General features: G+C 47.2%; 1 protein-coding gene across 17 annotated transcripts in view; it reads left to right on the forward strand.

Moving 5' to 3' along the window:
* LOC105476495 (centrosomal protein 164) overlaps positions 1–15846 on the forward strand; it is a 98239-nt gene that overhangs the window by 15626 nt on the left and 66767 nt on the right. For 13 of the 17 annotated variants that reach the window (XR_011611242.1, XM_071075970.1, XM_071075980.1 and 10 more), the window contains exons 2-3: positions 7108–7210; positions 12692–12803. Coding sequence is in view for 15 of the 17 variants with exons in the window: in XM_071075970.1 (XP_070932071.1) it covers positions 7129–7210; positions 12692–12803 (194 nt within the window). In the remaining 2 variants the exon portion in view is untranslated. Of the gene's footprint in view, positions 1–4134; positions 4212–7107; positions 7211–8635; positions 8704–12691; positions 12804–15846 lie in introns of those variants that run through there. The other 4 variants (XM_071075969.1, XM_071075975.1, XM_071075976.1 and 1 more) reach the window with 4 other exon arrangements.

The raw sequence follows: 15846 nt of genomic DNA on the forward strand, positions 1-15846 counted from the left end.
CTCTGTTGCCCAGGCTGGAGTATGGTGGTGCAATCATAGCTTACTGCAGCCTGGAACTCCTGGTCTCAAGTGGTCCTCCTGCCTCTGCCTCCCACTTTACACTCTTTATGTAACTGTCTTCTTTTCCATCTGATCACATAGCTCCTGCCTCAGCCTTCTGAGTAGCTGGGACCACAGGTGCACGCCACCATGCCTGGCTTTCTTTTTTTTTTTGGAGACAGAGTCTCACTGTATTGCTCAGGCTGGTCTTGAACTTCTAGGCTCAAGTGATCCTAGGCCTTGGTCCCCCACAGTGTTGGGATTACAGGTGTGAGCCATCACACCTGGCCTATTCCTTGGTTTTGTATTAGCAGTTACAGCAGTAACTGAGCTCCGACAGCTTACATAGGCTTATTTTAGGCTTCATTGGAAAATTCCAGAGGAGGAGACCTGGCCCTCAGAAGTTTGTGGTTTAACAGGAGAGGTAAAACACATTTTCATGAAAAAAGTAATATTGGCTGGGCGTGGTGGTTCACGCCTGTAATCCCAGCACTTTGGGAGGCCGAGGCGGGCAGATCACCTGAGGTTGGGAGTTTGAGACCAGCCTTACCAACATGGAGAAACCCTGTCTCTACTAAAAAAATACAGAATTAGCCGGGCGTGGTGGCACATACTTGTAATCCCAGCTACTCAGGAGGCTGAGGCAGGAGAATCGCTTGAACCCGGGAGGTGGAGGTTGCAGTGAGCCGAGATCATGCCATTGTACTCCAGCCTGGGCAACAAGAGTGAAACTCCTCCATCTCAAAAAGAGAGAAAGAAAGAAAGAAAAAAAAAACAGTAATATTGAGAGTAATCTGCCTGGGAACACATGAAACTTATGAGCTCAGTGCTGAGGTGGTTCTGGGTTGACAGGTGAGGATGAGGTTGGCCGAGAAGGCTTCCTGGAGGAAATGCATGAGCCACTCCTTTTTTGCCTGATTCTGAGATTGGTAGGAGATGCATGAGTGCAGTTGGATGACCCCTCCCAACTCTGTGGCTCACAGAAGGTCTCAGGCTAGGCAGCAAGTAGATCTCACTGGGTTTCATCTGATCTGTTGGTAACTGCTATATAGTGAACAATGTTGAGGGTTCTGAGGCCATGTCTAGGGTGCCATGATTGACTAGTGATGTCCCTCACAGTTTTAGGCCTAGAGGAAAATATTAGGACATGTCCTATTTATTTGCCATGGCAGATCTAAAGGCTGCCTTTTTTTTTTTTTTTGGACATAGAGTCTCGCTCTGTCTCTCAGGCTGGAGTGCAGTGGCGCAATCTCAGCTCGTTGCAAGCTCCACCTCCCGGGTTCACACCATTCTCCTGCCTCAGCCTCCCGAGTAGCTGGGACTACAGGTACTTGCTACCATGCCTGGCTAATTTTTTGTATTTTTAGTGGAGACAGGGTTTCACCGTGGTCTTGATCTCCTGACCTCGTGATCCGCCTGCCTCGGCCTCCCAAAATGCTGGGATTACAGGTGTGAGCCACTGCACCCGACTGAAGGGCTACATTCTTATTTATTTATTTATTTATTTTAGAGACAGGGTCTTGCTCCATCACCCAGGCTGGAGTGCAGTGGTGTTAGAGCTCACTGTAGCCTTGAACTCCAGGACTCAACGGATCTTCCCACCTGGGTCCCCCAAGTAGCTGGGACTACAGGTGTGTGTCACCATGCGTGGCTGATATTTTTAATTTTTTTGTAGAGACAGGGTCTCACTGTGTTGACCCAGCTAGTCTCAAACTCCTGGCTTCAGGGTGATCCTCCTGCCTTAGCCTTCTAAAGCCCTGTTACTACATGGGTGAGCCACGGTGCCTGGCCCAACGGCTGCATTCTTAGACATCTCATCCTCTCTGTTAGCACTCCAGCTCAGGTTACTTTTGCCTCTTACCTAGCCTAGCTCGTGGTTTTCTACCTTACCTCTGCATCAGCCCTGATTTTCTTCTTTCCAATCTGGCCTCCGCTTTAGGGTGTACTCTTAGTAGCTTCTGGAGTACTTTTTCAAAGTGTGTTATCTAGAAAAACCGTTTCCTGGCTTCCATTTCTCTCTCTTTTTTGAGACAGGGTCTTGCTCTGTCACTGAGGCTGGAGTGCAGTGGCGCAATCAAGGCTCACTGCAGCCTTGACCACCTGGACTCAAGCGATCCTCCCACCTCATTCTTCCACGTAGCTGGGCCTATAGGTATATACCACCACACCTGGCTAATTTTTAAATTTTTTTTTGTACAGGGTAAGACAGGGCCATCTTAAGTTGCTCAGGGTGGTCTCGAACTCCGGGGCTCAAGTGATCCTCCCTTCTTGGCCTCCCAAAGTGCTGAGATTACCGGCGTGAGCCACTGTGCCCAGCCCTAGTTCTCTTATGAGAAAGGCCAAGTCTGCATGGCCTGGCTCCCACTGGCCTCCCCAGCATCATCTCCAGCTGTGCTGCTTCTCGCCTAGTGTTGCCTTCTGCTGAAGGACTTTCTCATGCGTCTGTTAGAACACACTTTCCTTATTTTCTTTGTCTAGTGAATACCTACTCATCCTTCAGTTCTCAGTGTAGGCATCATCTAAATCAGGCTTATTTCCTTCAGAGCACTTCCCTTGGTTCTAATTATACATTTCTCTGTGACTGATTGGTTTGTCTCCCTCCCTTCCCAGACTAGCTCAAGAGTAGCAGCAGCTGAATCTGGTTTTAATCACGATTGCATCTCTAGCACCTAGAAATAAATGCACGTGGTAGGTGCCCAATAAATATTCCTCGAATGACTACATGGTCTTTGGTAGCCATCCTGCTACCACATACAGGCAAATAGATAGGACTTCTCTTCCCGTGTTCCTTTTCTCTTTAACTCATTGCGCTTGTGGACCTGTCCTTGCCGACGTCTTTTCTAGAGCCAGAAAAGGTAAGGAAAGAAGGTAGAATACAACTCATCCATATTTTAATTTTTTTCTGGCATAACATTTATTTGAATTTGGATGATCCATGAATTCAGATTTTCCAGAGTTTTCCTGATCTTTAAATAGTTAAATATATCACCGGGCATGGTGGCTCATGCCTGTAATTCCAGCACTTTGGGAGGCCAGGGCCGGTGGATCACCTGTGGTCAGGAGTTTGAGATGAGCCTGGCCAACATGGTGAAAACCCATCTCTACTAAAAATCCAATTAGCCGGGCATGGTGGTGGGCGCCTGTAATCCCAGCTACTTGGGAGGCTGAGGCAGGAGAATAGCTTGAACCGGGAAGGCAGGTTGTAGTGAACCAAGAACACGCCACTGCACTCCAGCCTGGGTGACAGAGGGAGACTTCGTTTCAAAAAAAAGAAAAAAAAAAAAGTAAATATAGATAATTACGTATGTAGCGAATTAGTCTTTTTGCCATGCTGACAGAGACTACCTGTCCTGTGCTTTCTGGAGATGGGACGCATCTAGGGGATAGTATTTCTCAAATGCAGAATTTCTCAAATTCTCTGAGGTAGTTAAGACAGTACCTCCTATAGAATACATGCTTGAGAAGTGCTTATTCACCCCAATGTTCAGGCCACCACTGGGCCCTTCCTGCCCATGGATTCTTTCCTTTTCTCTTCTCCTCTCCCTAAGAGGATTAAAGATTCAGGTGACTCTGTAAGCCACCGGGCAATGGGCCCCATCTGCCACCCTGGTTCCTGGTCCTTTTCTGCTCAGCTTTTTAGAGTCAGCAGTGGTCAGGCCTACGTCACCTCTGACTGTGCGTGTAGCACAGTGGGGCATCATATCTGCAGGATGTAACGGGTTCTTCTGAGGGTTGGTAGCACATTCCCACTTCAGCTTATGTACTGCTGAAAGAAGCCCTTTTTCTTTGGTGTTTTCCTCCTGCTTGGAGGTGGCATGGTGGGAATGAGAGGGGCAGAAGCTGGCTTCCTTCAAGTTCAGTGCACTGAAAAAGGGAACCATGTCTTGTGAGTCCTAAGGCAGGACTCCTGTTGCCCACCTCTTAGCTATCATGGTACAGAGAGGGGGACCACAGTAAACAGTCCCTGATGGAACCTTTGTTGCTTGTCAAGGGTCTCTAGGAAACTTGGAATAGATTCAGAGTCTCCAGATCCAGCCGTTTCCTGAACACTCTTTCCACGCCAGATCCTGACTTTTTTTTTTTTTTTTTAACCAGAGAAATAATTTTATTTGGACTGACAGCTGGAGAACAAGAATAGGACCTGAGACAGCATATTGGGCTAAGGAGGAGAGGTGAGGTTCCAAAACGGCAGTCAAAGCTCATCAACCGAACGGACTCTACTTCCCAGCAACCTTGCACTTAGTGCAACCAACAGAAGGCCTGCTGGGGAATGTATTTGCCACTGAATTCCCCAAGTATGCCAACATTACAAAAAAAGATAGAGGTTTTTCATCATAATTAAATTTCCACAAACCTCCCCAATCACAAGTATTATAAGCAGAAGTAAAAAAAATCACATTTTACAGATCTCAAACTTGTCTTCAACATTTAGTTCATCGTCTTCAAAAAAATAGCTCCCCTGCTAAACTCATTAACTGTATGATCTATCCAAGCAGCAAGAAGATGGCCAGGCCATGGCAATCCTCTTCCCATTTTCCCTAGCCACTCAGGGCTCAACAGCAGGGTAAGGCTCAGGTGCGGATAGCGGGTGGGGAGCACAAGGGCTACTCTCCCCCAGTGCAGCATGGCATCTGAAGCTTGATGGGGAAAGCACAACTGGTGAGACTTGAGGGAAGGGTCCAGGGCCTGTATTTAGTCAGAGTCACTGCTGGAAGAGGAGGAGGAATGCTTGCCAGGCTTGTGGTGCTTGTGCATCTTTTTATGAGCTTTCTTCATTTTCTTCTGCCTCTTCTTGTCCACCATCACTGCTGGTCTGACCATGCCAGGAGCCAAGGGATTCGCAGGAGGGATTCCAGGGGCAGGTGGTGGGTATGGAGGAGGGTAGGGACCCGAAGGTTGGCATCCTGGATACCCTGGCTGTGGCACAGGATGAGGGGCCCCATGTCGGGGGAAAGCTGGATTGCCCTGGGGAGCTCCTGGGGGAGGAGGACAGGGGCTTGGGGGAAAGGGTGGATTGATAAGTGGTGGGTGGGCAGGATTGGAACCTCCAGGGCACCTAGTGCTGAGGGGGATATGGATTTGACCCTGGGTGTCCGGCGTTGGGATTCCACATGTTTAGGTGTGTCCTCCAGCCTTTCCACGGCCCCCTGGGCTTGATGCGTTCTCCCAGATCCTAACCTTTTTAATGGCTGGGCCTTTCTGCTTGAAGAGGGCCATTTCATCCTTGCTGCTCTAGGAGGAACAGTGGCAGCTTTTGAGGAGGTAGGGACTGGAGAGGTCAGGACTTGTGGCTGCAGACTCCTGTTGGTCACATCTGGTGTGGCCAACTGCTCTGCAGGTCGGGGAGGTGCTCTGAGCAGGGCTGTGTGTGGCAGCAGTTTCCCAGGCGACCTGCTTCATTCATCAGGCTGCAGCACGGGAGCTGCCATGGGGAGAGTTGGTGGGAACTGGGGTCCTGAGGTAGGGGTGGGAAGAGAGGAGCAATTCTAGAAGTGCACCGACTTGTCAGTTGAAGAATTTGGCGCCGCCCCATCCCTGGAGCTAGAAACCTCGGGTTCTGTCTTAGCTTGGGCTGCCATAACACAATACCGTAGACTAGGGGGCTCAAACAGCAGAAATCTCTTTTCTCATAGTTTTGGAAGCTAGAAGGCCCATATCAAGGTCTCTTCCGGGTTCCTGCCTTGCAGACAGCTGCCTTCTTGCTGTGTCCTCATATGGCAGAGACAGAGCTCTAAGCCACTAGGCAGTGGGCCCCATCTGCCACCCTGGTTCCTGGTCCTTTCTCTCTTTCTCTCTTTTTAATCCTATCAGGCCATTTAACCTTAATGACCTCATTTAACCTTAATTACCTCCTAAAGATCCAGTCACATTGTGGATTAGGGCTTCAATATGTGAATTTTTCTTACTTTGAGAGGCTGAGGCGGGAGGATTGCTTGCACCCAGGAGTTCAAGACCAGCCTGGGCAACATAGTGAGACACCATCTCTGTAAAAAAAAAAAACAAAAAAACAAAAAAACCCCCAATATATACGTATGTGAATTTTGGAGGGATGTAGCTCCTTTCCACTCTTTCCCTCATATCCTGGTCCTATTAAGCTTAACATCACTGGGTCCGTTCTGACTGTCCCTTCTTCATTCCCCTGCTTCTGCCCTAGTTAAAGCCCTCTTCATCTTGCCCCTGGGCAGCAGCCTCCTCAGGTGGTTTTCCTGACACCAGTCTCTAATTTCTCCAATCCAGCTGTGCCAGTCCTGCCAGACTTCTTGTCCTAAAAAAAAAGGCCACCCTGTGATGCTTTGTTTCACCAGAGCCCTCAGCGCCTCCCCTCTGCGGTAGGACAGGGTGGAGGCTCTTCAGCGTGGTCTGCGAGGCTCTGTGTGAGCAGCCGGTCACACGCTGGTATCCGCACTCTGGAACACCTGTCTGTACAAGATGCTCCCTCTGTCTAGAATGCCTTTCTCCACCATCGGAATTCTTGTCAGCCTTCCTTCCTTCCTTTCTGTGGGGGAATTTTTTGCCCTTATCTTAGTACTCCCAGAACAGGAAGCTTTTTTCTCTTCTGCCTTCTGCCGCTCTTGAGGTCGTTCCCGCCACTGGATTGTAAGCTTCCTGAGGGCATTTTGGATATGAATCGAGACATCCAGATAGGAATCTGTGTTGAGATGGGGATGTGCCACGGAGGTGTGCTGGTGTATGGGTGTCTGTGTGCTGCTGGTTACTTTGGTGTCCCTAGGATCTTCTACTTGGTGGTTCTGTGTTGTAATTGTTTCTTCTGTCTGGGGGAGGTACAAAGTCAAACTCTTGACAGAGCCAGGCTTGAAGATGTTTTGTGGTTCACCAAGTGTTCATCAAGCCTTTGGGAGACCTTTCCAGGCGCAGAGCCTGTGAGCCTTGAGTTGTTGGTTTCACCCTCCACTATACCTGGCACTTGGGAAGGCCCTGGCCAAATTGCTGTGCAGGGTCTGGTTTGATCCAGATGCTCCATGACCCAGGGCCGTCTTTTCCCCTATTAAGCTTTTCTCTTTTTTTTCTCACTGATTTTCTCTTTTGGTGGGGGTCTCTGGGATCTAGGTGTTTGAGCCCAGATGAGTCATGGCTGGACGACCCCTCCGCATAGGAGATCAGCTGGTTCTGGAAGAAGATTATGATGAGACCTACATTCCTAGTGAGCAAGGTAACAAGTCTGCGAAGAGGCCTCTGGTGTATTGTGTTTGTTTTTTGAGGACAGGGATTATGTCTGGTTTATTTTTGTTCTTTCAATGCAAAGTATGGTACATGTACAGAGTTGCTTAGTGTGTTTGGGCTAGGTCAGATGTGAACCTACCTTGGCCTCTTGCCTGTTTTTTTTTTTCAGTTTCTTTCTGTTGCCCAGACTGGAGTGCAGTGGCGTGATCTCAGCTCACTGCAACCCCCGCCTCCTGGGTTCAAGTGATTCTCTCACATCAGCCTTCCGAGAAGCTGGGACTACAGGCATGCACCACCACACCTGGCAAATTTTTGTACTTTTAGTAGAGATGGGTTTCACCATGTTGGACAAGCTGGTCTCGAACTCCTGACCTCAAGCGATCTGCCTGCCTCCGGCTCCCAAAGTGCTGGGATTACAGGCGTGAGCCACCATGCCCAGCTACTTGCCTGTTTTTGTAAATAAACCTTCATTGGAAAACAGTCACACTGGTTTATGTATTGTGTGTGGCTGCTTTTATGCTATAGCTGCAGAGATGTGTGGCTGTAAGAGAGGTATATGACCCACAAAGGCTAAAATAGTTACTATCCGGTTGTTTACAGAAAAATTTGCTGTCTCTGGGTTACAGCAATGATTAGATTTAAATGGAAACATATTAGGGGATATCTAAATACAGTGTGTTCTGAGACCAGGGGAAACCCAATTTCCTAAACACAAACTTAGAGCAGAGTTTTTTAAACAACAATAATAACATTATTAATAACAATAACAACATAACTTATTATGTGCCAGCCTCTGTTTTAAGCACTTTACATGTATTACCTTATTACCTTTTTTTTTGTTTTTTTTTTGAGACAGCATCTCACTCTGTCACCCAGGCTGGAGTGCAGTGCTGTGATCTTGGCTCACTGCAACCTCCCCTTCCTGGGTTTAAGCAAATCTCGTTCCTCAGCCTCCTGAGTAGCTAGAACTACAGGTGCCCGCCACCACACCTGGGGAACTGATTTTTGTATTTTCAGTAGAGAAGGGGTTTTACCATGTTGGTCAGGCTGGTCTCAAACTGACTTCAAGTGATCTTCCCACCTCCGCCTCCCAGAGTGCTGGGATTACAGGCGGGAGACATATGCCTGGCCCATGTATTACCTTTTCAACCCTCACTGCAACTCTCTGAGTTAGGTACTATTATTATCCCCATTTTACAGATGAGGAAACCAAGGCACAGAAAGATTAACTTCCTGTGGATATACAGTTCTATTCTTAGTGGTGTGGCTAGAATCCACCTCCAGGTATTCAAACTCTAGGGCCTGCACTTTTTGTTTTGTTTTGTTTTGTTTTTTTGAGATGGGAGTTTCACTCTGTCGCCCAGGCTGGAGGGCAGTGGCGGGATCTCTGCTCACTGCAACCTCCGCCTCCCAGGTTCAAGTGATTCTCCTGCCTTAGCCTCTCCAGTAGCTGGGACTACAGATGCGTGCCACCATGCCTAGGTAATTTAATTTTTTTTGTATTTTTCAGTAGAGATGGGGTTTTGCCGTGTTGGCCAGGCTGGTCTCAAACTGACCTCAAGTAATCTGCCTATCTTGGCCTCCCAGAGTATTGGGATTACAGGCATGAACCACTTGTGCCTGGCCATAGGGCCTGCACTTTGAAGCACTAAGCAGTTTTTTGGAGTGAAAGTTTCTTTGAAATTCTGATGAGTTATGATCTGGGCATACAAAGTTTGCTTATAAATCAGGTGGTTCATGGACCTGACAGCAGGGTGCACAATTCTTGCACCTCTGGGAATACATGGATCTCATGTTAAATGTTGGACTGTGCTTATAGCATAGGGCGTTTCTTTGTTTTCCATATTTTTGTTTATAGAGACAGTCTTACTCTGTCACCCAGGCTGGTATGCAGTGGCTCCATCATAGCTCACTGCAGCCTTGAACTCATGGGCTCAAGTGATCCTCCCATGTAGCTAGAACTACAGGTGCATGCCATGTGTCTGGCTAATTAAAATAAATTTTTTTGTAGGGATAGGATCTCACTGTGTTGCCCAGGCTCATCTTGAACTCCTGGGTTCAAGTGATCCTCCTTTCTGGGCTTCCCAAAGTGCAGGGATTACAGACATAAGCCACGACGACTGGCCTCTTTCTTTCTTTCCTACTTTCTCTTTAGAGACAGAGTCTTGCTTTGTCGCCCAGGCTGGAGTACAGTGGCGTGAGCTCGGCTCACTACAACCTCCAGGTTCAAGTGATTCTCCTGTCTTAGACTCCTGAGTAGCTGGGACTACAGGTGCACGCCACCACACCCAGCTAATTTTTGTATTTTTAGCAGAGACAGGGTTTCACCATGTTGGTCAGGCTGGTCTTGAACTCCTGACCTCAGGTGATCTAGGCGCCTCGGCCTCCCAAAGTGCTGAGATTACAGGTGTGAGTCACTGCACCCGGCCATGACCGGCATATTTCTTAAATTTGTATACATTTGGTTGCTGTTGTAAATGGAGTCAAAGGTTTTTCTAAGGATGTTTATAAAAACTTTCTTCTGCCCAGTCCAGGTGTAGGCATTCTAACCTCAAGCCACCATTTTCTCTTCCTGGGTTATCTCAGTAGCTTCCTAATCAATTAGCCTTACTGCTTATAAAGCAGATCACGTCAGGGTTGTGCTTTTAGTACCCCCCACCCCCATAACTCAACATAACACCCTTGATGGGATTGCAGGGCTCTGTGACCGGGCTGTCTCTACCAGTCACATTGGAATTTTTTTTTTTTTGAGACCGAGTTTCACTCTGTCACTCAGACTGAAGTGCAGTGGCGTGAACTTGGCTTACTGAAGCCTTGACGCCCCTCCCCTGGGCTCAAGTGATTCTCCCATCTCAGCCTCACAAATAGCTGGGACCACACAGGTGCATGCCATCAGGCCCAGCTAATTTTTGTATTTCGTTGTTAGAGATGGGGTCTTGCTGTGTTGCCTAGGCTGGTCTTGAACTCCTGGGCTCAAGCAATCCACCCACCTCAGTCTCCCAACGTACTGGGATTACAGGTGTGCGTGTGCATCACCATGCCTGGCTATACTGGCTTTCAGACAGTCCCCAGAGCTACCGGTTGTCACGGATCCTTTGCACCTGTGCTTCTTCTGCGTGAATGCTCTTTCTCTAGTGCTCTGCATGGCTGGCTCCTTTCGCTTGTGCAGGTTTCAGTTAACTATCAACATTGCTGAGAGGCATTCCTTGACCATCATTTCTATTATTATTATTATTATTATTTTGAGACGGAGTTTCACTCTTGTTGCCCAGGCTGGAGTGCAATAGCTTGATTCCTTGACCATCATTTCTAAAGGAATGCTCTTCCACCCTGACGTTCTCTAGCTCATACCTCATTTACTTCCTTCATTGCGTTTATCAGAAGTTTTAATTTTTGTATATTTAACTGTTTACTTCATTGCTGGCTGTCTCTTCTACTAGAATGTAAGCTCCACAAAGGCAGTGACTAGTTTTTTTCTTATTCATGGCTCCTAGTGACTGGTACATAGGAGACACTCAAACATATTTGTGAAAAATGAATAAATTAGTCTGGTCAGTCAAGTTCCAGGCGGTCCTTTGAAAAAATATTTTCTCTTTCCTAGTTCCCAGGTATGTCAGCCTCCAAATTCTCCACTGCGATGGCTCATTGGTGATGCCCTTCTGGCCTGGGCTATCACCAGCTTAAGCATTGATGTCATTTGCATATTTATTTAATCATTTCTGGGGGTTCTGGTGACATGTTCCAATGGTTATCTCATTTATCTTTTTTACTGTACATGAGATAGCTCTTTTTTTTTTTTGAACAGGATTTCACTCTTGTCGCCCGGGCTGGAGTACAATGGCGGGATCTCAGCTCACTGCAACTGCCATCTCCTGGGCTCAAGCGATTCTCCTGCCTCAGCCCCCTGAGTAGCTGGGACTATAGGCACATGCCACCATGCCTGGCTAATTTTTTTATTTTTTATAAAGACAGGGTTTCTCCATGTTGCCCAAGCTGGTCTCAAAATCCAGAGCTCAAGTGATCTGCCCACCTTGGCCTCCCAAAGTGCTGGGATTACAGGCATGAACCACGGTGCCTGACTGAGATAGTGCTTAAGTCAGGACGTATATCTCCACTGTCTTTCAGTTCTGTGGCAAAAGAGCTTTTCTAAATACTTGATTTCCAGAGTACAAAAAAGTTTTGTTTGTTTGTTTGAGATGAAGTCTTGCTTTGTCCCCCCAGCTGGAGTGTAGCCTTGACCTCCTCAAGCTCATTGCTGGCTGTCTCTTCTACTAGAAAGTAAGCTCCCACCTCAGCTTCCTGGGTAGCCGCATCTATAGGCACATGCCAGCACGCTCAGCTAATTTTCGTATTTTTTGTAGAGACGGGTTCTCACCATGTTGCCCAGGCTGGTCTTGATCTCCTGGACTCAGGCGATCCTCCCACCTTGGCTTCCCAAAGTGCTGGGCTTACAGGCATGAGCCACTGCACCCAGCCAGAACAAAAGTATTAGGGTCGTAATATATAGCAACATTGAAAAAGAGGCAACTCCCTTCATGGAAGAGAGGGTTCAGTGAGTGGGGGTTCAGCCTGCTTGAGCTCATATCATCCACTTTCTCAGCTCAGATAGCTCCCTGCCCCTAGGCAGAATCAGTCACTGCCTTCTCTCTGCACCCGTAGCATACAGGACACGTCTTCATTACAGCATGTGTCACCTGGGTTGTACTCCATTTGTGTGTTTGTGATGTCCTCGAGGAGCACAGTCACTTGTAGTTGTTCAGTACATGTTTGTTGACTGAGTGATGAGTGCTTTTGCGCCAAGCTTTTGCAAATCTTGGGAAAGCTTACTACGTTCTGGTAAGGCTGTGCTCATCCTGGATGGTTCTGGCTATGGTTTTGGGGTTCTTGCCTCTCAGGCCCCGCTGGAATGAAGTCTTGGTTTTAGTTTATTTTTTACCTTTTTTTTTTTCTTTTTTGAGATGAAGTGTTGCTCTCGCCACCCAGGCTGGAATGCAATGGCGTGAACTCAGCTCACTGCAACCCCCTCCTCCCAGGTTCAAGCAATTCTCCTGCCTCAGCCTCCAGAGTAGCTGGGATTACAGACACATGCCACCACACTGGGCTAATTTTTGTATTTTTAGTAGAGATGGGGTTTCACCATGTTGGCCAGGCTGGTCTAACTCTTGACCTTGTGATCCACCTGCCTCGGTCTCCCAACATGCTGAGATTATAGGCATGAGCTACCGCGCCTGCCTATTTTTTGCATTTTTAATGCTTGGCTTCAGATTATATCATTGTAGTGTGGAGACAGCATGCTTGGATTCAAGTGTACCATTTATAAATTGTAAGGAAACAATTATATGTTTATTGTTTATAATTTAAAGAATATGATTTTCTCATTGATGGAGAGAAAAGACAAAGTAGAAAAAGATTGAGAGTTTTTTTCTTCTTTTCATTTCTTTTACTTTCCCACCTCTGCCTCTCCTTTCAGAAATTCTTGAATTTGCCCGGGAGATTGGTATTGATCCCATCAAGGAACCAGAACTGATGTGGCTGGCGCGGGAGGGCATTGTGGCCCCACTGCCTGGGGAGTGGAAACCATGGTAAGTCAGTAGGGGGTGTGGCCCAGTGACTTGGCCTAGCAGAGGCAGAGGGAAGCTAACACTGGAGATGAGTTTGGCCTGGCCTGCTTTTCCAATCCTATACTGTGCAGTCAGGGACAGTACTGTGCCACCCCTCTGCTATGCTGCCTGCTATTTCAGGCTTCAGTGTAGGCTGACTGGACGGTCTCTAGGTTGGGGTTCAATGCTTATATCTAAGGCCACAGGAGCTATGCCTTGGATCCGGTCCTCTAGCACCAGCATCTGTTTAGGATGTGCTGAGGGGCTGTTGTTACTCCTTACAGACTGATACTGTAACAGACAACTTTACCTCCTTAGCATGTCTAAGATGGATGCTGGTCTTGCCGGGCACGGTGGCCCACGCCTGTAATCCCAGCACTTTGGGAAGCTGAGGTGGGTGGATTGCTTGAGGTCAGGAGTTCGAGACCAACCTGGCCAAGATGGTGAAACCCTGTCTCTACCAAAAATACAAAAAATTAGCTGGACATGGTGGCACACACCTGTAGTCCTAGCTACTCAGGAGGCTGAGGAGAATAACTTGAACCTGGGAGGCAGAGGTTGCAGTGAGTCGAGATTGCTGCGCAGCACTCCAGCCTGGGCGACAGAGCGAGACTCCATCTCAAAAAAAACCAAACCAAAATAAATAAATAAAATGACTACTTAAAAAGATAAAATAAAAAAAATAAAATAAAATGAGATGCTGGTGTTAAAGAGGTTTGCAGTGAGGCCATGCAGACCAGCAAAGGGTTTCTGTGTCCCTTGGGAACACCTGGCTCTGCCATATCTGAATTGATATAACCTATTCATGAATAGGTTCCCATTCACGGATTCATTGGTATTTTCATTTTGGCTAGAGCTCTTTGGGTTGGAAGGAGCAGTGGTTCACTCAGGTTGTCTCAGGGAGACAGAGGTTTATGGAGAGGAAAGACAGAGTGGCCAAGGTTGGGGAGCTAGAAGGAGCCATGTCACTGCTGCTGTCTCCCTCCTTCTCCTGAGGACTGCAGGGCTCCCTGCTCATGGTGACACTGTTCTCTGTATTACTCTTCCTAATCACATGCATAGAGCTCTCTCCAGCTTGTCTCCCTAAAGTGAGTGCCATAAATTTACTTCCTACCTTAGATTGGGATTTCCCTATGCTTATCCCAAACTGGTCCTCAGGTATCCTGGGGGTCCCCTCTTCTGCTGGTTTTGTGCAATTTTGTAGACAAGGCGTAATCATCCCATTCATACCATTCACTGTGTTGCCCATAGCTCAAAGTGATTACAGTTGTCGCCTTACTCTTAGCTGAAGGATCGCAGTCCTTCTAGCTTTTCCTCCCATGGCAGGCTCTTTGTTTTCTTGATCTTTTTTTTTTTTTTTTTTGAGACGGAGTTTCGCTCTTGTTGCCCAGACTGGAGTGCAATGGCATGATCTCGGCTCACTGCAACCTCCATCTCCTGGGTTCAAGCGATTCTCCTGCCTCAGCCTCCCGAGTAGCTGGGATTACAGGCATGCACCACCACGCCCGGCTAATTTTGTATGTGGAGACGGGGTTTCTCCATGTTGGCGAGATTGGTCTCAAACTCCTGACCTGAGGTGATCCACCGGCCTCGGCCTCCCAAAGTTCTGGGATTATAGGCATGAGCCACTGAACCCAGCCTGTTCTCTTGATCTTTTTAGCCACCTTTCCTTTAACCTTCTCCCACCTCTATTGAAGTAAATTTGTCAGGACTTTACACAGTGTTTGAGGTGCTAAGGACTTCTGGTCATGTTTGTAGGATAAGTTTATAGGAGTGGATTCTGTTTCCAGCACCTAACTTGATGGATGGAAGGAAACTGTCATTGGTTATGGGCCAGCTACGTGCCAGCTTTTATGCCAGCTGCCTTTATATACCTGATAGTGGTGGCTAACACCCTTTTTTATCCTGTAAGGAGAGTGTGAATTATTTTTCACCTTTTTTTTTTTTTTTTTTTTGGAGACAGAGTCTTGCTCTGTCGCCCAGGCTGGAGTGCAATGGTGCAATCTCAGCTCACTGCAACCTCTGCCTCAGCCTCCTGAGTAGCTGGGATTACGTGCATGTGCCACCACGCCTGGCTAATTTTTGTATTTTTAGTAGGGATGGGGTTTCACCATGTTGGTCAGGCTGGTCTTGAACTCCTGATCTCATGATCTGCCTGCCTTGGCCTCCCAAAGTGCTGGGATTACAGGTATGAGCCACTGCGCCCAGACTATTTTTCACTTTTTAAAATAAATTGGCCAGGCGTGGTGGCTTACACCTATAATCCAAGCACTTTGGGAGGCCGAGTTTGGGGGATTGCTTGAGCTCAGGAGTTTGAGACCAGTCTGGGCGATCTGGCGAAACTCTGTCTCTATAGAAAATTCAAAAATTAAGTAGGGGTGGTGACATGCACCTTTAGTCCCAGCTACTTCGGAAGCTGAGTTAGGAGGATCACTTTAGCTTGGGAAATTGAGGCTGCAGTGAGCCGAGATTGCATCACTGCACTTCAGCGTCGGGGAGAGAGAGAACCTGTCCCAAAAACAAATAAAATGAGTCATTAAAACGTAGGTATACATACATTTTTACCCTTCTTCTTCTTTACCCATCTTTTACCCTTCTTCTTTTACTAAGGGTAATTACTATTAATTGGTAAATTCTCTCTAGACTCTTTTAATACACATGTATGCACCCCCCCCCACAATGGTTTAGTTTTAAACATAAGCACTTTATTATATACACTGTTCTTCTATGTCCGTTTGTGTAGGCCTACTCTTTCTTGTATCAGCTGCATACTTTCCTGTGTAGAGATGTACCACAATTATTTGACTAGTCTTATATTGAAGGACATTTAGATATTTTCCTAATTGGCCATGAAGTGAGGCTGTTTCTGGATCCTCTGCTCTTTTCCACTGAATTATCTGTCTGTCTTCACACCAGTACCATTCTGTCTTGATTATATAGTTTTATGATAAATCTTGAAATCATTTAAGGTAAATCCTCCAACTTTGTTCTCCATTTTCAAAGTCACATTCTAGGTATTTTGTAT

Source organism: Macaca nemestrina, chromosome 12 (genome assembly GCF_043159975.1).
Source record: "Macaca nemestrina isolate mMacNem1 chromosome 12, mMacNem.hap1, whole genome shotgun sequence".
In the NCBI taxonomy this organism is placed as follows: Eukaryota; Metazoa; Chordata; class Mammalia; order Primates; family Cercopithecidae; genus Macaca; species Macaca nemestrina.